This window comes from Staurois parvus, unplaced genomic scaffold (genome assembly GCF_062004578.1).
Source record: "Staurois parvus isolate SC_StPar_1 unplaced genomic scaffold, SC_StPar_1.0 ptg000065l, whole genome shotgun sequence".
Taxonomy (NCBI): Eukaryota; Metazoa; Chordata; class Amphibia; order Anura; family Ranidae; genus Staurois; species Staurois parvus.
In genome coordinates this window covers 25,856-49,238 of record NW_028317861.1, presented here as the reverse complement: position 1 = coordinate 49,238, position 23,383 = coordinate 25,856, and the positions used below count along the sequence as shown (strand labels likewise).

The 23,383-nt window shown below is 42.3% G+C and overlaps 2 protein-coding genes across 2 annotated transcripts; one reads left to right on the top strand and one right to left on the bottom strand.

The window, feature by feature from the left end:
• The first annotated feature begins 236 nt into the window (after positions 1-236).
• LOC149469647 (E3 ubiquitin/ISG15 ligase TRIM25-like) lies at positions 237-4,844 on the top strand. Its single transcript, XM_089668850.1, has one exon. The coding sequence runs from the start codon at positions 514-516 to the stop codon at positions 2,068-2,070; it is 1,557 nt and encodes a 518-aa protein (XP_089524976.1). The 5' UTR covers positions 237-513; the 3' UTR covers positions 2,071-4,844.
• A 1,419-nt stretch (positions 4,845-6,263) lies between these two features.
• LOC149469646 (urokinase plasminogen activator surface receptor-like) lies at positions 6,264-20,382 on the bottom strand. Its single transcript, XM_089668849.1, has 5 exons — positions 20,259-20,382; positions 15,389-15,505; positions 14,347-14,493; positions 11,119-11,259; positions 6,264-8,787 (listed from the first exon to the last, which is right to left on the bottom strand). Exons 1-5 carry the CDS (start codon positions 20,308-20,310, stop codon positions 8,543-8,545), a joined length of 702 nt encoding a protein of 233 aa, XP_089524975.1. The 5' UTR covers positions 20,311-20,382; the 3' UTR covers positions 6,264-8,542.
• Between the last annotated feature and the right edge of the window lie 3,001 nt (positions 20,383-23,383).

Here is a 23,383-nt window from a genome sequence, read left to right as displayed (position 1 = left end):
CACACTGTAAGACCATCCCTCCTGGCTCCCCCCACTCCTTCCTTAACTATTTTAACTCCCCCTTATGCTAATGGGACTCTGCCCATCCCAACCCACTTTAACCCTTGTCATGCCGGCCCTTCGTTCAGGTCTTCTTTTCTTCTTACTCCGGGCCTTCCTTGAATAGCTCTGCAATTTTTTTATAAATACACCCCTATGTAGCTATCAAATCTGTTAGATTGTCCTACACCTCTTACACAACCCCTACACGGATGGATATTGTTTTTATGGGAAGTTATATGTATGTTTAACTGATTATTTTTTGTACATTCTTTCTTCTGGCTCTGTGTCTCTGGGGGAGTGGCAGTTGGTGTTTCACCTGCCTATATACTGTGTGCTAAAGGTTTCACACCTTGTCATCTCAGAAAGCAGGGAGGTGGAGTTAAGCCAGGAATCGAAACTTCTGTGTTTACTCAACTCTTGGTTGAATACAGCCTCTGATTTACATTCATTTCTACTTCCTTCCCTTCAACAATGGCGGTTGCTGACCTGAGAGAGGAGCTGAACTGCTCTATCTGCTTGAATGTGTACGAAGACCCTGTCATGCTGAGATGTGGACACAACTTCTGTTCCACCTGTATAGGAACAGTACTGACAGCACAAGAAGGACCTGGAGGTTATTCCTGTCCTGAATGCAGAATGCAGTTTGAGGAGCGACCTGCACTACAGAGAAATATTGTTTTAAGGAAGATTGCAGAGCGTTTCCAGTCCACTCATCCTGAGGAGGAACCTGGTGGAATCTTGTGTACTTACTGCATTAATTCTTCAGTATGCGCTGTCAAGGCCTGTGTCCATTGTGAGGCTTCTCTGTGTGAGGGTCACGTCAAAGTGCACAATAAATCATCGGAACATGTGTTAATTGAACCCACTACTTATTTAGAGAAGAGAAAATGCTCCCAACACAAGAAGATCTTGGAGTATTATTGCTATGAGGACTCTGTCTGTATCTGTGTGTCCTGTAGAGTGGATGGACTACATAAGGGGCATCAGGTTGAGCTGATTGAAGATGCTTTTGAGAAGAAGAGAGACAAGTTGAGGAATGTTCTTGGGGAGTTGTCTTCACAGAAAGTGGAGGCCAGAAGAAGGATCCAGACTCTTCTGGGTCACAAGGACAAAGTGAAGAGGAAAGCAGCTACTTTTAACAAGACAGTCACAAACCTGTTCAGGGATATCCATAAAAAGTTGGATGCTCTTGAGAAGCGGATCCTTACTGAGGGCCACAGGCAAGAAGAGGAAGCTTCAAACTCCGTAACTGACCATATCCAGCATCTGGAAGCAGAAATAGATGAATTGTCCAATAAGATAATAATGGCTGAGAAACTGTACAACAAAATGGATTTACAAAATGTTTTAGAAGACAATGGGATAAATCAAGAGGGTCATGAAGACTTGAAAGGATCAACAAGAGAGGGAAACAATGTAAAAGATCTCCATGAAGGACCAACTTTAAAAACATTGGTGAAGGGTTTGTTTGATATTGTAAATCAAGTGAGGTTGGATACATTGCAGACTAATTCAGACGTTGTTCTAGACGTTGATACAGCTGGAAATACCGTGACTGTTTCTGAAGACTTAAAAACAGCATCTTACGCAGAAAAATATACTTACCCAACAACTCCAAGGAGATTTATTATTAATCAGGTTTTAAGTAAAACTAGTTTTTCATCAGGACAACATTACTGGGAAGTGGAGACAAGTAAAACAGGTAGATGGAGGATTGGGGTCGCTTATGCAAGTATAGACACCAAAGATAGGTGTTTTATTGGAAATAATAAGAAGTCTTGGTGTCTGCGAAGGTGTAATGACAAGTATTCTGTTGTGCATAATGAGAATGAGATCGGTGTAATGCAAACATTTTCCATCCTCAGTTTTGGGGTATATCTTGATTATGAGGATGGCCGGCTCTCATTTTATGAACTGAGTGATCCGGCCAGACACATATACACCTTTCGCACCACTTTTACTGAACCCCTTCATGCTGCATTTGCAATATGTAACAGTTTTGTGAGAATTATGAATGTGGCAAACTGAAAGCTAATGAATAATTTCCAAAGTTCAGGTCTATTGATATTTCAATGGGGCAAATGTAAGACGACTGCCAATTAGGGATGAGTTTGGGTTCGGGCTGAACTTTGAAGAAAATTGTCAGTGCTGGCCCAACCAGTTGTGGATAGGACATTTTGAACCCCGCAGCTTCACGTACACAAAGAAGCTTGGGTGTGCATGACATCAACTACCTAATATGACCATATCAGGTCGGCACTGACAACTTTTAATCCAGGTTCAACCGAACCCAAGCTTATCCCTACTGCCAGTGCTGGGTAAAGCAACAGGTTCCCTTATACTGTATTTTTTTTTTTAAGTTTAGAGTAGGAAAGGATTAGACCCCCCTTTGTTCTTGTTTTTTTAGAAATGTCCTCTCTCTTTCTATTGGGTTTCCAGGACAGGAAATGAAAATAATCTCCCCAATGGAATACACACTTGATCTAAAACTAAAAAAAAAAAGTTTTATCTGCACAAAAACCTTAATTGTCTCATCCAGCTGCTTATTTTAGCCTTCTGTCCCTTCCAATCCAACAACCAAATGAAGTGGACTGACATAAGCTAAGATGAGATTGGGTATACATCTGCTTTAACCCCTCGCCTACCGGGCACTTTTACCCCCTTCCTGCCCAGGCCAATGTCCAGCTTTCAGTCCTGTCGCACTTTGAATGACAATTGTGCAATCATGCAACATTGTGCCCATATGACATTTTTATCATTTCTTTTCACACAAATAGAGCTTTCTTTTGGTGGTATTTAATCTCCGTTGGGTATTTTATTTTTTGCACTACAAACAAGAAAAGAGCAAAAAATTTGAAAAAAAAAGTTTTTCTTTGTTTCTGTTATAAAATTTTGCAAACAGGTAATTTTTCTCCTTCACTGATGTGTGTTGATGAGGCTGCACTGATAGGCAGCACTGATGGGCACTGATAGGCAGCACTGATGGGCACTGATGAGGTGCCACGGATAGGCAGCAATGATGGGCACTGATGGGCACCACTGATGGGCTCCATTGACTGACGGCACTGACTGGTGGCACTTACTGGTGGCACTGCTGGGCACTGATGGGCAGCAATGCTGGGTAGCACTGCTGGGTGGCACTGCTGGGCAGCACTGACGGGGGGCACTGCTGGGCACAGGTCAGTGGCATTGCTGGACATTGGTGGGTGGCACTGCTGGGCACTGGTGGGTGGCACTGCTGGACACCGGTTGGTGGCACTGTTGGGCACTTATCATCAGTGCCCTGATGATCAGTGGCGATCTGTTCTCTGACAATTGCTGGTTATTGGCAGTAATTTCCTCATGCTGTGACAGTGTGAGGAAAGCGCAGCTGATAACCGGCAACTGTATTTACTCGGTGATCAGCGTGTCATTGGACACAGCTGATAACGTTGTAAAAGGCCGCTGTGATTGGCCTTTTCCCACATCATGTGATCAGCTGTGTCCTTGGAGATCACCGGGTGCACGCCGCCAGGGGCACACGGGGGAGGGCACTTTCTGGGAGGACGCCATATGATGCCCTCCCAGGAATGGACAACCACACTGTAGCCGTCATTCGGCCATTCCTGAGAAAACTGAAAATTATCCCTTGCAGTGAGGCTGTTCCTGCACTCTAGGTAGAGGAGGGTTTAAACCCCTGTGGGTTTATTTTTTGCTGTGTCCCATTGAGGGGGGAGTTCCCTTCATTTCCTGTCTCGGAGACTCAGCAGGAAGTGAGAGGAAACCTCTGCAAAGTAAAGTGAAATTCCATCTTAGACTGTTGTCACCAGAATTGATGTCCCCATTTGAAAACCTCAACTCTGGCGATAGCTCATAATTTTGAATTTCCCATCAGTTTCTGTTTCAGTGACGATGGTCACCGGGACAAATAGAGTTTTCCCGGGGGGGAGGGGGGGCAGGCAACAAAAACATTGTGATATACAAACACTTTAAATCTATATACTTACAACTTATTTTTGATATTTCCTTATGTGTAGGTACAATAATAACAAACACAGACACATAAAAGGAAAATAAAATAAATGCCGTAGGGTCCTTTTACATTTGTGCGGTGCACTAATGAAAGTGCATTAACAAGTGTTGTGTCCTACGTAATCAATGGGCTTCCAACGCAACAAAATGCCCCAGAATTTGGATGTGAAAGAAATTATTTTCTGTAATGCACGATATATAAAGAATGTTATAGAGTGATTCAAATGCAAATAACAGGATTTTTTACTTTATATTGTGGGTGAAAAAAAATTTTGGTTCAGTGAATTGTTATATTAGTATAGTATAGTATAGTAAGAAATACTGATGTTGAATTTTGGATGATGCTAAATTTAAACTTACTAGCAGTTTTCCATACACTAACAATGTGAAGCCAAACTCTAGCTCACATTTTATAATCATTTACAGCAAACAGCTTTATTTTCCACTTAGGATAAAGGTTTTGCATTAAAAAAAAAAAAAAAAAAATAATAATAATAATAAAAAAATAAAAATTATATATATATAATTTTTAGAACAAACTAGGCTTTTTTTTGGTGTGTATTGTTCTGCACAATTATTCTATTTTTTTTTCAATCCATTGTAACAAAACTATAAATTCATTTTTATTCTACTTTGATTGCAGCTATTAAAAAAAATGATGGTTACTGTAGATAAAAAAAATATACATTTTGTTATACTGTAGCCTATTGTAAAATTACACTGAAATTGTGATTCTGGTACAAAGCTTTGCAAAGTTATTCTCAAGTGAAATAAAGGCTTTTTTTTCAGTGCTCCGCTTTCTTTAATGTGAAATAATAAAATAAAAAAACAAATGATAAAAACGATTAGAACAACAAAAAGACTTGTTTAAACATTAATGGTTCGAAAAATAGAAAAAAAAACCAGCAAGGAAATAATAGCTATGGGGAGGAGGGCAAGAAAAAACAGGATATTTTTACAGGATATTTTTTATCATGAGAGGTAAAAGCAACTGATTTTTAGCTGAACAGCAATCTGCCCTGCATGGCATTCCTGCCCTTCCCTGATCTTTATTTAGAAGCCGGTCAAATGCAAAAGATATCAGTATCACATAGCTATCTACACTCCCACATTCCCTCCAACATTCCCTCCAACTTCAGACCGAATGTCTCCTGTGACAGAGGAATAGCTGGAAAGATGTTGCACTCCATAGAGAGCTAGAAACACTGGAAACCCAATTTCTTTTTTTTATTAGTAGGGAAAAAAATGTCCCCGTGTGCCATTAAATTTCAACTGATTGCTGATATTTACCATTCGATATATGGGAATCAAGTATTCAGTATCATATTGTTATATGTACATTTTGAGTGTATGATATTGTCACCATTGAAGGGGGAGGTGCATTGTAGCACCAGTTCAGTATTGGTACTTTTTTTTTCACAGGGAGGGTCTTCACAGCCCAGTACTTTTTACTTTGTATTTTGTTTGTGTCATCATTATTTATATTACCTGCACACGTCACCCTTTGCTCATACAATAAGGGAGATGTCTTGTAGTACAAACTGATTTCTCCTATGGAGATAGGAGTCTTCTTGCATCTTCACATTTATTAGTCCTCATGCACACGGGACATTTTTACAGCGGCTGTTTTTGGCTTTTGACTTTTTTTTTTACAGCTAGTAAACCCCCCCAGCATGTAATTTTTTGTGTCCATGCACACATAGACTGGAATCAGCATTTTTTGGCTGGTAAAAAATCCAGGACTCGTGGGTTTCTAGAGGAGTGTTTTAGCCGTAAAAACACTTTAACGCTTTAAAACGCTGAAAATGCGTTTTTTTGGACAATTTTTTACCAAAAAATTAAAAAAAAAAAACGCTAAAAAACACAAACACGGAAAAATGCGGGAAAATGTGGGAAAACAAAAAACTACTCACCAGTATTGTCTGTGTTCTCATTTCAGCTTATTCTTTCCCCATTCCTGGCCTTTCATACATGCCCTGCACTGTGTCGCTGCATGAAGGCAGACATCTTGGTAGAGGCAGAGCTTTGCTTCCTCATGTCAGACCCTCCAGCATGGAGAACAGTGAGCAGCACAGTAGTGACAACACCAAATTTCACTCCAAATCTCCTAAAAACTAGCAGCCGGAGGCAGAAGTGCCTTAGATCCCACAATGTAAAGAGGTTACAGGAGATTAGCAGAGCTGAGATGTAACAAAGGATAAAAAAAAAGGTGGCAAAAACAAGCATTTTATTTTGTAAAATCACAACTGTTTATGATGCAAAGCACAACGAGCAAACTAAATGGCCTTTATTTTGGGTTTACATCAATGTTAACTTGCAAATGTCTACACATGATTAATTTTTTTATTTTTTATCTGGTTTTTAAAACATTTATTAAACATTTATAAAAAAATACTTTACAGAGTAACAATACATAGGATTCATTACAGACTGCTTAAGGCTAACGCTGTACATATAGCTGATTGTTTGTTTTTTTTTTTTGCTAAAGTTGCATGTCAGATGTGTGCTTCTAAAACACACTGACTTGCTTAAAGTGTACAAAGTGTGGCTTTCCTGTTTATTTTTGCTTGTTGTCTTGGTGTGCAGTAATATACTGAACACAATATAGGAGAGGAGGTCAAGTGGCTGGAATCTGTTGTGACAACAGCCAGTGAATGATGGGGAACAGGGGAAGCTATTTCTGCAGTATTCAGAACTATTTATTCTTATATATAAAAAAATAAAAAAAAGTTTTATATATACATATATATATATATATATATATATATATATATAGTCATAGATGTAAAACTGTATTATTTTTAATGTGTAAACATCATGTGATGTAAGTTCTATTCTAATAAATGCACCAATGTTTTCAACATTATCAGAAAAATAACTGAAAAATTCATACATTTAAAAAAAAAAATTATATATATATATATATATATATATATACACATACACACACACACACATACACGGTAGCAGGGGCGGACTGACCATTTGGAAACTTTGGAAACCAAGGCAAGTATGGTGAGACAAAACAGCCTTCAAGGACCATACACAAAGGACTAGTCTAGATATACTGGAGGACCTTGAGTCACCACATGGTATTCATGGCCAAGACAATAGAGCTTTTTAAGAATCATTTATACAACACTAGACTAGACTAGGGGTGGACTGACCATTTGGAAACTCGGGCTCTACCAGAGGGCCCAGGGTCAGTAGGGGGCCCCATGAGATGCCCCTGGTACCTTTTTCATAGGCTTTTTTGAGTGTGGGAAGGGCAACAGGGGCTCCATGATCCCCTATTGCCCGGGGGCCCCATGAGTTGTCAGTCCGCCCCTGCAAGGTAGTCATAGGTGTGATACTTTATTATTTTTAATTTGTAAACATCATGTGATGCAAGTTCTATTCTTATAATATGCGCCAATGTTGTCAACATTTTCAGAAAAATAACTGAAAAATTCTAAAATTTTCATTAAAATGTTTTTAATAATAATAATATTAAAAAAAATATATATATTTTATATATATATATATATATATATATATATAGTCACAGGTGTGATACTTTATTATTTTTCATTTGTAAACATCACATGTTGTAAGTTATATTCTAATAAATGCACCAATGCTGTCAACATTATCAGAAAAATAACAAAAAATTCTAAAATTTTCATAAAAAAAACAAAAAACACACACACTGTAAATAGATAGATAGATAGATAGATAGATATGAGATAGATAGATAGATAGATAGATAGATAGATAGATAGATAGATAGATAATAAGTATACTTATACTATAGCAGACTTGAAAAGTGAACACACAGTGATGCAGAAGTTTTAATGTGATGTTTCAATGAGGCACAAGATCGTCCTCTTCGAAATAAAACACCACTTTATCTTTTGGATGATATGTACCTTATACTCTGCTGAGGGCCTGGGCCCATTTTCTCTTGAATAATATATATATATATATATATATATATATATATACACATATACACACACACCTGAATATATTTATTTATTAGAATAAACATTTGAAGAGTTTCACATCCATAATAATACACAATATTTTTGTATTGAGCCCTTGAAATGTAAGTGCATACTGTTTTATTGTATTATTTACTTTTTAAACTGATTTAGGAGGTGAGAATCAGTTATGGTGGGAGGCATTGACTTCCTCACTTGTCACACAACTCCGGGGTGGGAGGGGAGACACTGGCATCTGAAACTCCCAGAAGAGGTTTATGGAGCCTACAATACTGGAAAGAAGTTAGGAAACAAAAGAGATGAGTATAATTCCTCTTCAGTTGCAGAGACCTGATGGTTTTAAATCTTTACAGACCCCAAAGGGTCTGTTTAACAAAGAAAGATCTGAAGCCTCCTCCACTCATCAATTTAATCTTTCCCACCGAGAACTAAATATGTAAATATTTTTCTAAGAAATTCCTTTTAATGTTTAGAAAGAATCCACCCAGACCACACAATTGGACTTCCTACCATTTACTGCAAAGAAGAAATAACAACAGTATACTGATAAGAGTTACTGAAGGAGAATGACCATTGTGGGAGTTGCCGGGATTGTCTTGGTCAGTTGGAGCGATGACTGTATGATTTCCCCCAGGTGTACAACTATAGGTCAGTTCAATATTTATTTGGGAAGATTTCACAGACTGCTTAGCATGATCGCAATAGGATTTGGTGGAGCACCCTCGAAGAGCTTCCTGGGTGTTGATGAAACCTGTAGGGGGAGGGATAATCTCTGGTTAGTTTGTACAGCTGAGACATATTGATTGTAGTCGAATCACAGCCCTGTTGTAGATTTTGGTTGCTAAGTTGGCACTGAAACCAAGTGAAAGATGCATTGCACCCTATGCACAATGTAATTTCCAGGACATCTTTGATTTTATTTAGTTTTTTATATAGCAATGTATACCAACATTCCTACAATATACTTTTGGAAACCTTTTAGAAAATGGGATTATAAATGGTATCATAGTATATTTGATAACATATTAATAAAGTATTTTTTTCAAATAAAACTGTAAATAATACTTTTTTTAAACTATATATATAAAAGACTGCAGGCACCATACTATACTCAAAGAGTGGTGTAGAAATTCTGAGTTGACTGAAGGAACCTTTAAATATAGACTGAGTTGTCTGCACCATACAATAACTGTTATACTGCAACCATGGACATTCCCCATGACCCTGGCCAGTCGTAAGCCACCACCTGGTGAAGGCTAATTTCTCAATATGTTTCTCAGAAAGCTTTGCTTCTTCAAGAGGAACATGGATGAAATGAGATTGTAGATATATCGGATGGGTAATCACCGAAGCACACTAAAATTCCCATGTCTTACAGGGACCATGAAGAGAAAAGAATCAAAAACTCTAGGACCAGGGGTGGAGTGACAACTCATGGGGCTCCCGGGCAATAGGGGATCATGGGGCCCCTGTGTCCTTGCCAAAACTCAAAAAAAGCCTATGAAAAAGGTACCAGGGGCATCTCATTGGGCCCCCTACTGACCTCGGGCTCTCGGGCAGTGCCCGAGTTTCCAAATGGTCAATCCGCCCCTGTCTAGGAGTGTTGTGGAAATTCTAAGCTGACTGAAGAAAGCATTCAATAAAAATAGAGTTGCCTGCACCATACAATATGTTTTAGACTCTAACCATCTGCATTCACCATGACCTTGACTGGCCATAAACCATCACTTGCAAAAGTATAGTAAGAAGGTGTCCAAATACTTATGGTGGAGGCTAATTTCTCAACATGTTTCTCAGAAAGCTTTGCTTCTTCAAGAGGAACATGGATGAAGTGAGATCAGAAATATATCAGATGGGTAATCACCAAAGCACACTAAAATTCCCACGTCTTACAGGGACCATAAAGAGAAAAGAATCAAAAACTCTAGGAGTGTTGTGGAAATTCTACGCTGACTGAAGAAAGCGATAATTAAAAATAGAGTTGTCTGCACCATACAATATATTTTAGATGCCCAGCATCTGCATTCACCATGACCTTGACTGGTCATAAACCATCACTTGCAAAAGTATAGTAAGAAGGTGCCCAAATACTTATGGTGAAGGCTAATTTCTCAACATGTTTCTCAAAAAGCTTTGTTTCTTCAGGCTCTACATGGATGGCGTGAGATCATAAATATACTGAATGGGTGATGACTACAATTCCTAGGCCCAAAAGTCTTATAGGGACCATAATGAAGAAAAAAAAAATCAAAAACTCCAGGAGTGTTGCGGAAATTTGCGGAAAGTTGCCAGAAGAAACCATTAAAACAAGATTGATTTGGCTGCACCATACAATATGTATGATACATATTCCTACTATGTGCATTTATCATAACCTTGACTGGTTTTAAACCATCACTTGTACTAGCAAAGAAAAAAGGTGGCGGAATATTTATGGTGAAGGTTCATTTCTCAACATGATTCTCAAAAAGCTGAAGGCTCTTGGGTCAAGCAGAGACTTTTTTATGTGCCTGCCTCCAGGTTTTGGCATGCTCTTGTAAAGTGGCTAGTGTAGGCAGAGGTACCCCATCTTTCAGGAGAATCACTAGAGATAATGAGAGGTTCCAGAGGAGTAGGGAAAGCATAGAGCCTATGTCTACACTTCCTCAAGCTCCCGCTTGGGTAGGACCAGCCGCAATCCACCTCCCTCGCCAGGCGCTGCCTTCAGCTCAGACCTACTACCGCTACTCTCTATGCACTGACTGTGAATGGGTGTTCTCCCCGCCGGGTTGGTTTCACTGTTTCGCAAGTTTTTCAATGCATTAGTTTCTGCATCCTGGCCTTCTTCGTCTTTACTGCTGCCTCACCACAAAATATTATTCCCATATTACCAAAAAGTTCAGATTTGTATGCTATTACTCCTATTATGGGTTTTTTTTTAGGACCTTATGTGTCTCTATTGGGACTAGTAAGTTTCCTGTGGTGCATACATTATACTGCACGTTCCTGGGTTTCATTTTGCTACATAAATGTTATCTGATGTTCATCTGGATCACAAAGATAAAGTCAATATATCTATTTTGTATAACAATTTTTTTTTTACCTGTGGTGACGGAAGTTTGGTAGAGGCACATGTCTTCTTTTCCGGTACATTCCATTACCTCCTCTGCAGAGCAGTGGGCTGAAGTTTCTGTCACACATGTGCCACAGAATAATCCATTGGCTTCTTTGTCATCTGCCGGTACTTTGGAAACAGCATGAAATAACCTCAGACTGGCATACGCCCAATCATTTTACAGTAAAGGCACCTACATAGAGTGTTAATGATTATTTTTGCAAATCAAGTCAAACGGTTTCTTACTTTTAGATAGAATAGGGAATGGTGAGAACCTCATCCAGCATTTTATTCTTACCTTTTTTTACCGTCTGGGACATTTCCTACACTTCCTTTTCCTTGTGACCAAACAGGAAGTGAGAAGACATTTACCCAAAGTGAGAGATCAGCTCTTGGGCAGTTCTTATGAGAACTGGTGGAAGATCACCCTCTGTTCCTGTTCTGGTGACAGTGGTAAAATTTTGGATTCCTCACAATTAGTCAATGGTCCCTGGGACAAGAGAGGTTGGATATCTCCAAATGGGACAAAGACAGCATTAAAAAATCTGACTTCCCAGGCCTTACCTGTTTTTTCGGGGACTGCTGGGATGGCCATATTGGTAACTGTCAGTATTATTTTTACATGTATAGCAAAAGGTGCCAAAGTGCCTTCTAGTGCTATCCTACTTTTGTTGGTGGGTTGTTGCATTGTGTACTTACAGGTCACCCTCTCAAAGGGCATACGCCTAAAACTGGACTGCAAGAAGAATGTGGTGTACCTGATGTTACATTGACAAGTCTCCTGCTGGTGACACACCAAAAGTACCATTCACTTACCTCTATGGTATTGCTCCCTTGCTAGCCAAAAATGCTAGTCGGAGGGCATCAATGGGGAGGTCTATTGCTCTTCCAGCCAGCAAGGGAATGACTCAAAAAAAATAATATAGATAGTTTAACCCAGATTTGGTTTCCATAAAATGCATAGTTGCACACATACATGCACGGTTTTAGTTCTTGGACACTTTTATGGAAATAGGACCACTGTTGAGTTGGTTGACCACAGTTTTGATGTTTGTGGGCAGTGCTTATTGTTGGTCAAAATTTAGATTATTTTCAAGCGTCAACTACTCAGAAATTTAGGGACAGTTTCTGACCTCTATATGTTCAATGAGGTATTCATAATATTCAGGGTGAACTTAATCCCTAGACGCCGAGCTCACGCAAATACGAGGCCTCTCGGCATCTGGGCCTTGACGTCGAGCGGCCGCATATTTGCGTACCATTTGAAAATATATATATGCTGAGAGTGAACGTCATTTTTTGGATTTGAAACACACACTTTTTCCCCCCTAACAATATAGAGTGATAAGGGGTTGGAACCCCTTGATGGGTATTACTGGTTCACGGAGCCTATGGGGTTGATTTACTAAAACTGGAGAGTGCAAAGTCTGGTTCAGCTCTGCATGGCAGCCAATCAGCTTCTAACTTCAGCTTGTTCAACAAAACCTGGAAGCTGATTGGGTTTTATGCAGAGCTGCAGCAGATTTTACACTCTCCAGTTTTGGTAAATTAACCCCTCTATGTCGATCAGTGCTGTCACATGAGGACTCCATAGCCCTGTATAAACTATGTCACCAGTGACTAATAGATGACACATAGGGCATTCTATTCACTTCTGTGATATTTCTGTGGAATTACACAAAACATCTGAAGGTTAATTAACCCCTTGACGTCAACCATATGCAAATATGTGACCTCTCGGCAGCTGGGCCTTGACGCCGAGCGGCTGCATATCTGCGTACCATTTGAAAACACATATGTGCTGAGAGCGCACGCCCTGTGCGCTCCCAGCACATATGTCAGGGTCTCACGCAAAAGGTCCCCATCTCCTCTTGCGGAAGCTTTTTTGGATCTTTTCCGATCATGTGACCGCCCTTACAGCGAGTCACGGTGGTCACATGACCTTAAATCCCCGCCCGCCTCCCAGCTTCTGAAACTCTTAAAGGGCCGGGAGGCGCTGGCACAAAGGGGTTAAAGGAGAAGTATGGCCAAAGATATTTTGGCCATACTTCTAAGGATCACAGGAGTGCACTTTGTTCCACATCCTGTGACCCGTTTTCAACCAACAGCGTGCTTGCCAGTCAAGGCTCATTAAGAATCCCAGCTTTAAAGTTGAGATCCACCCAAATGCTTGGACTGGCAGCAGGCTCAGCCTCTCAGTGAGTCGCTGAGAGCCTAAGCCAGCCACTCCTGCCCACAGCCCGACACTCCAGTGACCAGTGGAGGGTAGAGCACAGAGAAGGTGACTAAGAGTCACCGGTTCTCTGCAGACTGAAGACTGAGAGCTGAGTGATCAAAGGTGTTTGTTCTCTCAGTTCTTGGTCTTACAGTCAGCAACGAACAGGTACAGCATCGGATCAAAGCTGCATCCACCTAGGTGAGTATGAATGTTTGTTTTTTAAATTCCCGAACTTCTCTTTTAAAATGAACCTATGGTCAAGCTACAGACAAGAAATAAATGAGCTTTAAAACAACCTCTCAGTGACCTGTGTAGATGCTGCACTGTGGAGCAATTCATCCTCAACGCAGAATCATTAAAGTCAATGAATTAGTTCTCTGAACAGCTCAGCTTCCCTTGCACCCCAGAGAGTGGTGTATTTAGGTTTCGTGCTGCCCTAGGCAACACAAAAATCGCCCCACACACACACACAGTGAGACCCTGACACTGATCAACACCCCCCTACCCCATGAAGAGAGCCTGATATTGACCACCAACAACATCCCAAACCCCCCCCCACCCAAGAGAGCCTTCCACTACCACCCCCCCCCCCCATACACTGGCAACCCCCCCACCTGCCCCAGTGAGAGAGAAGACACTCACCTTCACAGCTCCGGACATCCGGGGACAAGAGTCAGGCTCTGCATATACCATCAAGCAGCCTCACAGTCTCTCACAGATCCCACCAGGTCCCCATGCTGCATGTGTCCCTTCTTCCATCCCTTCTTTCAGGGGGCATCACTGCCCCCCTGAAAAATGCTGCTGCCCCCCCCAGAAAAATGTCGCCCTAGGCAAGTGCCTTGTTTGCCTTGTGGTAAATACTAGAGATATCTGAGGTCTTTTGATGTCTTTTCTGCAAACAGAAGAGAATTGGAATTTTGCTACATTTTTTAGGGAAGCGTATCCACACATAAATACTTAATAATGGTAAAACAATGGCGGTTTTTGGATCCACTTACACCGGGGTGCAGGAGGGATGCAGTTGCTGGTGTGACAACAGCTGGTTCCTCTCCGTATCTTTCCTTTGGGGACACTGATACTTCCAGGGCTGTTACACTCCTTTAAAGGCACGCAGGAGATGAAATATAAGTCCACTTCATTTTCATCTGCGAGAATATTGAGAGCAAAGTTCAAGGAGCGTGTCCATTATTTTTTTTTCTTTAAAGTACATATAAAAGGCAAAGCTTATTTTGGAGGAAGCTTCCATTCACTTCTTTTCCCGGAGACACAATAAGAAGTAAGAGGAAAATCCCTTCTTAGATGTCAATGAAACTGGTGCAGCCTTCCAAAAATTCCCACTCAGATTTTACAGCCATAAAAGTTCCCTATCCCCTTTTGGTTCAGGTGACAATGGCCACCAGGGCAAAGGAGATGGTGGGTTCTAACCCTTTTCTTCTCCACTAGGGTTACAAAAAAAACAAATCTTTGACCTTTACTTTAAAGTGGTTGTAAACCCCTACATGTAACCAGTGAAATGACTGGCCTCAGGTGATACACAGAGATGAAGTACATTCTTCTGCTTAGGTTGTACCTGTTTATCTGTGGTCCTCCCTTCTCTACAGCCATCCAAAATGATGAATTTATACATCTGGTCTGAACTTCCAGAAAGCAGAGGGCAGGGACCTGAAACTACACAGCAGTGTGGAGAGCTGATTGGAGGGGAGGGACACACCCTCCTCCACATAGCTCGCAGGAACAGGGCTGAGGCTGTTAATCACAGGCTGTGTGCTGGAGCTCCCTCCCTATCACCTTTTTTCTCTTGGTGTCAGGAAAACTTGTCAGAAGTGGCTCAGATAGTAGAAGAAGAGGCAGCAGAGAGAAATGACCCTTAGTGCTCTGGACTGAGATAAGTACACACTATAGAGGGAGATGCTTTTTTCTCATTTCATGTCTGAGGTCTACAACCACTTTGATTTTCATTTTAACTTTCTTTTAATAATTTTAGCCTAATTTATTGGAAATTGTACAGCAATTTAAGCAGGTGCATCCCATATAACCTACTGATTTTGGTTACTGTGCGAACAGCGCCACACGCATGGTCAGGGGGGCATGTCTCCAATGTACCAATGCAGGATGAAGAATCTGAACCCACGCATAGCTTACATGAAAGGGAATAACCTGTAAAATATAAAAAAACAAAAAATGTTACATGAGGAATGGGTTTAAGCTGAACCCCCCAAACCATTCTGACTGCTGTTTTACTTAAAAAAGCTGCTGTATTATAAATAATTATGTGGTCACATGAGATTGGGGTCTTGAGTCTTCTATATGCTTCACTGCAGAGCAGTGGGGGTTCATCATTTGGGTGTCTACATTGTTTACTGGGTGACATGGGCACATTTTGTTGGCCTGATGTGTGTGATAGCATTGGACCCAGGGGTGGACTGACCAATTGGAAACTCGGGCACTGCCCGAGGGCCTGGGGTCAGTAGGGGGCCCCATGAGATGCCCCTGGTACCTTTTTCATAGGCTTTTTTGAGTTTGGGCAAGGACACAGGGGCCCCATGATCCCCTATTGCCCGGGGGCCCCATGAGTTGTCAGTCCGCCCCTATTTGGACCGATAGACATAAAAGTTGATTCCGATAAAGTGATCTTTCCTTCAAAAAAGCAGATCCCTGATTGTAGGATAGTATGGGTGGACCCTGTTCTGGTCCTAGGCTGCTGCCTCTCTGATAGTAACAAAGGAAGCACTCACCAGACAGTAAATTCTTGGGTTTGTAAGGAGCAGTGCCTGGTACAAAGGTTCATCTCACTTGAAGGACGTTTTGAAAAATTTAATGGTTAAAAGTATTAAATACAGCCAACATATTTTGGGGCAAAAAAGATCCCCCTTCTTCAAGGCTTGAATAGTCAATGTTAATAAATCACCAAAGAATAAACCAAGGGACCTGTGTTAAGTCTTGATGAAGACTAGTATTTCCTGACCGCACTAAAGTTCAACCGGTAGTACGTTTGCCATATTGGATGCTTTTAATCAGCGGTCTCCAAAACTGTGACCCTTTGCTTGCTCTTATCTGGTCTTTGGGGCACTATTCACTCCACCTGACACCAATGATGTGGCACTATTCCTCCCACTGATACCATTGATGGGGCACTATTCCTCCCACCGATAGCATTGATGGGGCACTATTCCTTCCACTGTACCCATCAATGGGGTCTGTTCCTCCCACTCTCACCATTGATGGGACATTATTCCTCCCACTGACCCCATAAACGTCACCATCGCTGGGGCACTATCTTTCTCACTGACACCATCAATGGGGCACTATTCCTCACACTGACCCCATGAACGGGGGTCTATTCCTCCCACTGTCACCATCGATGGGGCACTATTCCTGCTACTGACACCATCAATGGGGCACTATCTTTCTCATTGACACTATCAATGGGGCACTATTCCTCACACTGACCCCATCAATGGGGCACTATTCCCCCCATTGACACCATCGATGGGGCAATATTGCTTCCACTGCCATTATTAATGTGACACTAGTCCTCACACTGACCCCATCAATGGGACACTATTCCTCCCACTGATACCAAGGATGGTGCATTTTCTACTCCCACAGGCCACAGTCTGGCCCCCCTAAAGCCTGAAGGGCAATAAACTGGCCCCTTACTTAGAAGGTTTGGAGACCTCTGCTCTTAACCATTAAATGTTTCAAAAAATCTTTCAAACATGATGAACATTTGTACAAGGCACTCCTCCAGTCGAAGAACATCATACATGACTGTTCAGCAGCGGGGTCCTCTTGGGCACAAAGAGACTGCTCAGCATGATGATGTTCGAAATTGATGACTCACAGAACTGAAGCGCAAGTCATCACTTAGGTGAGCAACACTGGTGAGGGAGATGGATGGTGAAATTAGGTGTGTGAAGGAGGAATGGGAGGGGGAGAGCTTACTTGCGAATTTACTCCACGTTCAGTACAGCTGCAAGTGCTTCCACACAGAGAGAAGACTCCTACATCACACAACCCCTATGCCTAAGCCCAGGGCACACCAATCCTATAGACAGAACTCCATAGGACCAAGAACATGCTAAGCACTTCCTCAACTGTGTATCAACTACCCCAGAACAAGACCCTTTGTGATTGCCTGGCCTGCTAAATATTCATAACTTAAACGTTAACCCTCTGACACCGACAGGGGCGTATTTACCACAATGCAAACAAGGCATTTGCCTAGTGCAGCATTTTTTAGGGGGGCAGCACTACCCCCGGGAAGAAGGGACATATGCATCATGAGGACCAGGTGGGATCTGAGAGAGAGGCTGCGGGCTGCTTGATGGTGTATGCAGAGCCTGATTGGATGTCCAGAGCTGTGAAGGTGAGTGTCTTTCTCTCTTTCGCTGGGGGGGGGAGTAGAGCGCTAGTTAGTAGAACGCTCTCTTGGGTGGGGTATGGGGGGCAGGGATGTTGTTGGTCACTGGTGTAGGTCAGTGTCAGGCTCTCTGCGCCAAGGAGAGGGGGCTTCCGATTTTTGTGTTGCCTGGGGCAGCACAAAACCTAAATACACAACTGGACACCGACTCTCGGAACATGCTCAACACCAGTTTGCAAGAAGCAGTAAACAACCTGAGCCTAGGCACACCCAGAAACAAAGGAACATCCAGACTGGCAGCAACTCAACAGCTCCCCACAAATCCCAAAACTATCAAACAATTAAAGCCCCTACAAATACAACGGTGGTTGAACAATTCTTATTCTCAGGGTTTGCTGCTAAATAATTATGTTTGCATGTCTGATGGTGACATCTCTTGCTTCAGCATCCTTGCGCAATGAGTAGCTTCAAGTGGTATGATTTACCTGATGCCAAAAACATTGCTGAAAATAATGATCGCTACGACAAATAATGTGTGTTATAGATTAGCGAATCGAGCCTATACACTTTACGACAGCAGTTGAGAAGGTCTTCCTCCTAACCGCCTGACTAGTCATTCATAAAATATAGATCGCTCCTACTGTAGATTAGGGTTTCTCAACTAGGATTCCACCAGAGGTTTTTAGGAGTTCCTTGAGCAATGGACAGTTTCTCCCTCTCAGATAAGTTCCAACTGACACCATTGATCTTTTTAGCTACCTATAAGGGGGTAATTCTTCCCAATGACCACACGTGGAAGGAGCATTCCTCCCATTGACCATCAAACTAGTGTATCGTGAGTTGCAGTAATTATTAGTACGGGTTCCCAGAGACTGGACAGTTATTTCAAGGGTTTCTTTGTGTTGAAAAAGGTTGAGAATGGCTGCTGTAGATACATACAGTACAAGGCAGCCGCCTGACTAGTCATTTATAACATATAGGTCACTCCTACTGAAGATCAGGGTTTCTCAACTAGGATTCCACCAAAGGTTTCTAAGGGTTCCCTGAGCAATGGACAGTTTCTGCCTCTCAGATAAGTTCCCACTGACACCATTGGTCTTTTTAGCTACTTATAAGGGGGTAATTCTTCCCAATGACCACATGTGTAAGGGGCATTCCTCCCACTGACCACCAAACTAGTGTATAATGAGTTGTAGTAATTATTAGTAGGGGTTCCCTGAGCAATGGACAATTTCTGTCTCTCAGATAAGTTCCCAGTGACACCATTGGTCTTTTTAGCTACTTATAAGGGGGTAATTCTTCCCAATGACCACATGTGTAAGGGGCATTCCTCCCACTGACCACCAAACTAGTGTATAATGAGTTGTAGTAATTATTAGTAGGGGTTCCCTGAGCAATGGACAATTTCTGTCTCTCAGATAAGTTCCCAGTGACACCATTGGTCTTTTTAGCTACCTATAAGGGGGTAATTCTTCCCAATGACCACACGTGTAAGCAGCATTCTTCCCAATGACCATCAAACTAGTGTATCGTGAGTTGTAGTAATTATTAGTAGGGATTCCCAGAGTCTGGACAGTTATTTCAAGGGTTTCTTTGTGTTGAAAAAGGTTGAGAAAGGCTGCTGTAGATACATACAGTACAAGGCAGCCACCTGGCTAGTCATTTATATTATAGGTCACTCTTACTGAAGATCAGGGTTTCTCAACTAGGGTTCCACCAGAGGTTTTTTAGGGGTTCCCTGAGCAATGGGTAGTTTCTGCCTCTCAGATAAGTTCCCACTGACACCATTGATCTTTTAGCTACCTATAAGGGGGTAATTCTTCCCAATGACCACACATGTAAGGAGCATTCTTCCCAATGACCATCAAACTAGTGTATCATGAGTTGTAGTAATTATTAGTAGGGGTTCCCTGAGCAATGGACAATTTCTGTCTCTCAGATAAGTTTCCACTGACACCATTGGTCTTTTTAGCTACCTATAAGGGGGTAATTCTTCCCAATGACCACACATGTAAGGAGCATTCCTCCCACTGACCAACAAACTAGTGTATCGTGAGTTGTCGTAATTATTAGTAGGGCTTCCCTGAGACTGGACAGTTATTTCAAGGGTTTCATTGTGTTGAAAAAGGTTGAGAAAGCCTGCTGTAGATACATACAGTACAAGGCAGCCGCCTGAATAGTCATTTATAATATATAGATCGCTCTTACTGTAGATCAGGATTTCTCAACTAGGGTTCCACCAGAGGTTTCTAGGGGTTCCCTGAGCAATGGACAATTTCTGTCTCTCAGATACGTTCCCACTGACACCATTCGTCTTTTTAGCTACCTATAAAGGGAGTAATTCTTCCCAATGACCACAAGTGTAAGGAGCATTCCTCCCACTGACCATCAAACTAGGGTATCGTGAGTTGTCGTAATTATTAGCAGGGCTTCCCTGAGACTGGACAGTTATTTCAAGGGTTTCTTTGTGTTGAAAAAGGTTGAGAAAGCCTGCTGAAGATACATACAGTACAAGGCAGCATATATATTTGAAAAGAATGGACTCACCAGTTGCTGTGAAAGCTGAGAGCACACATAGAAATCCCAGGAGCGAGCTCATGATGAGGTACAAGTGCTGAATACTTGAATGAGTCAGGCTGATGCAGGATATCCAGCCAAGTCCTCAAACTAACGCACAAACCATAGGAGGGGCTGTAATAGCCAGCCAACGGTCATTGAGTCAACTTTTTTTTGCCATACAATTTTTTTTTGCGGTTACAAAGGGCTTATATACATATTTATTTCTTCTTTCCTGGGTTGCCTTCGCTACTATAATATTGTCTATTTCACTGGTGGCCAGGGTATCTCCACTTTCATTAAAAAAAATAGCAAAAAAAAAAAATTATAGTGTATATAAAATTGCTACACAAGCCACTGTACATTGGAATTTAATGTTACTAAAATTACCTTTTTTCAGTCTGCAGCAACTAATTTTAGGTGCAGGAACTCCTCCTTTCTGAATCACACCTTGTCTCCGCCCCCTACCCACCTCCGAGCATCATCCCTTGGTTCCACCCCTTACCCACCTCCCAGTAGTGTCCCTTTTAGAGAATACAGAACTAGGTATCATTTTGTGGTGCAAAAGTAATTTGGAATTTGTTAATGATAGCAAGAAAAGCAGTAAAAAAGATTCCCTGCAGCCAGCAACAATAGACCCCCCCAGCAACAATACACCCCAGCAACATTAGATCCCTCACAACAATAGACTCCCCAGCTGCAATAGATCCCCCACAACAATAGACTACCCCAGCAACAAAGGACCCCCGCAACAAAAATACTACCTCAGCAACAGATCCTCTGCAGCAGCAATAGATCCCCAAAAGCATCTCCCAGAAGCCAGCATTAACAGACCTCTTTCTCAACGGTATTTATTTATTTCAGGTACTTCTATAGCGCCGTCAATTTGCGCAGCGCTTTACATTTATATATTGTATATTCACATCAGTCCCTAACCCTCAAGGGGTGTACAATCTAGGGTCCCTAACTCACATTCATACATACACATACTAGGGCCAATTTAGACAGGAGCCAATTCACCTACCAGCATGTCTTTGGAGTGTGGGAGGAAACCGGAGTACCCGGAGGAAACCCACACAGGCACAGGGAGAACGTGCAAACTCAGGGCAGTAGATCCCTTTCAGAAATAACGGAACCCCCAGAAACATAAGATCCCCCAGCAACAATAGAACTCCCCAGCCACAACAGACCCCCATGCAAAAATAGATCCCCTTCAGTGACACTAGATCTCCCAGCAGCCAGAAACTAGACCTTCCAGTACAATCCAGCACTCCTTGCTATTACATTCAGCGCTGGAGGTGCTGGAACTTCATTCCCCTACTTTCCAGTTGAAAAAATAAACCCCTGGTTAAATTCAATGAAATATGGCAACCTAGAGGTGTTCTGCACACCATTGGTATATGAATCGCCCCCAGAAATGTCATTCCTTGCTTATGTGATTGGCTCATGATTCTAACATTTTAGGTACCCTTTGTACCAGGAATTTCAGTTTTGGTGAGATTATCCCTATGGATTAAATACTTCTAAAGGGATGCAGACCTTGCAGCTTTGATCATTAGAACTCTGGGGGAGCACCAGGTGATTATAATGCATGGTGCTGGAGACTTGTAGTACAGCAACCTTGACTTTGTTTTGTTTTTAATCCAGGGCTGGTTGCTCTTTCTTTTTGTATAACTTTTGAAAAAAAAAGTAGTATGGTATGCACAATGTAGTCAACACCACAGGTCCATGTAAAACAAACATGTAACTAAAAGATTTGAACTACAGCATACCCTACTTATCCCCGAGAAAGGACTTCTCCAAAACGTGTCGGTTCTGTCCTGGTCCGGCAATGGTGCAGACAAGGTGAGCACTATGCAGAATGCATATTAGTATCAGATCATGGACTATGGGGTATCCTGTATAATGTTACATTGTACATACACTATATTGCCAAAAGTATTGGGCTGCCTGCAGGGGCGGACTGACAACTCATGGGACCCCCGGGCAATAGGGGATCATGTGGCCCCTGTGTCCTTGCCCAAATTCAAAAAAGCCTATGAAAAAGGTACCAGAGGCATCTCATGGGGCCCCCTACTGACCCCGGGCCCTCGAGTTTCCAAATGGTAAGTCCGCCCCTGGCCGCCTGCCTTTCCACGCACATGACCTTTAATGGCCACCCAGTCTTAGTCCATAGGGTTCAATATTGGGTTGGCCACGCCCCTTTGCAGCTATAACAGCTTCAACTCTTCTGGGAAGGCCGTCCACAAGGTTTAGGAGGGTGTCTATGGGAAGGTTTGCCCATTCTTCCAGAAGCACATTTGTCAGGTCAGGCACTGATGTCGGAGGAGGAGGCCTGGCTCGCAGTCTCCATTCTAATTCATCCCAAAGGTGTTCTATGGGGTTGAGGTCAGGACTCTGTGCAGGCCAGTCAAGTTCCTCCACGTCTTTATGGACCTTGCTTTGTGCACTGGTGCGCAGTCATGTTGGAACAGGAAGGGGCCATCCCCAAACTCTTCCCACAAAGTTGGGAGCATGAAATTGTCCAAAATGTCTTGGTATACTGACACCTTAAGAGTTTCCTTCACTGGAACTAGGGTGCCAAGCCCAACCCCTGAAAAACAACCCCAGACCATAATCCCCCCTCCACCAAACTTTACACTTGGCACAATGCAGTAAGGCAAGCACTGTTCTCCTGGCAACTGCCACACCCAGACACGTCCATTGGATTGCCAGACAGAGAAGCGTGATTGGTCACTCCAGAGAACACGTCTCCACTGCTCTAGAGTTAGTCCAGTGGAGGCATGCTTTACACCACGGCATCTGACGCTTTGCATCGCACTTGGTGATGTAAGGCTTGGATGCAGCTGCTCGGCCATGGAAACCCATTCCATGAAGCTCTCTACGCACTGTTGTTGGGCTCATCTGAAGGCCACACCAACTTTGGAGGTCTTTAGCTATTGACTCTGCAGACAGTTGGTGACTTCTGCGCACTGTGTGCTTCAGCATGCGCTGACCCCGCTCTGTCATGTGACGTGGCCTACCACTTGGTGGCTGAGTGGCTGTTGTTCCCAGTTGCTTCCACTTTGTTATAATCCCACTAACAGTTGAGCGTGGAATATTTAGTAGCCAGGAAA

Coding starts and splice junctions, on each gene's coding strand:
- LOC149469647 (XM_089668850.1), top strand. CDS start 514: ATGGCGGTTGCTGACCTGAGAGAGGAGCTGAACTGCTCTATCTGCTTG.
- LOC149469646 (XM_089668849.1), bottom strand. CDS start 20,310: ATGAGCTCGCTCCTGGGATTTCTATGTGTGCTCTCAGCTTTCACAGCA. Junction 15,506..20,258: donor CTCAGCTTTCACAGCAACTG/GTGAGTCCATTC, acceptor TATATTTTACAG/GTTATTCCCTTTCATGTAAG. Junction 11,260..14,346: donor CATCCCTCCTGCACCCCGGT/GTAAGTGGATCC, acceptor CTGTTTCCAAAG/TACCGGCAGATGACAAAGAA.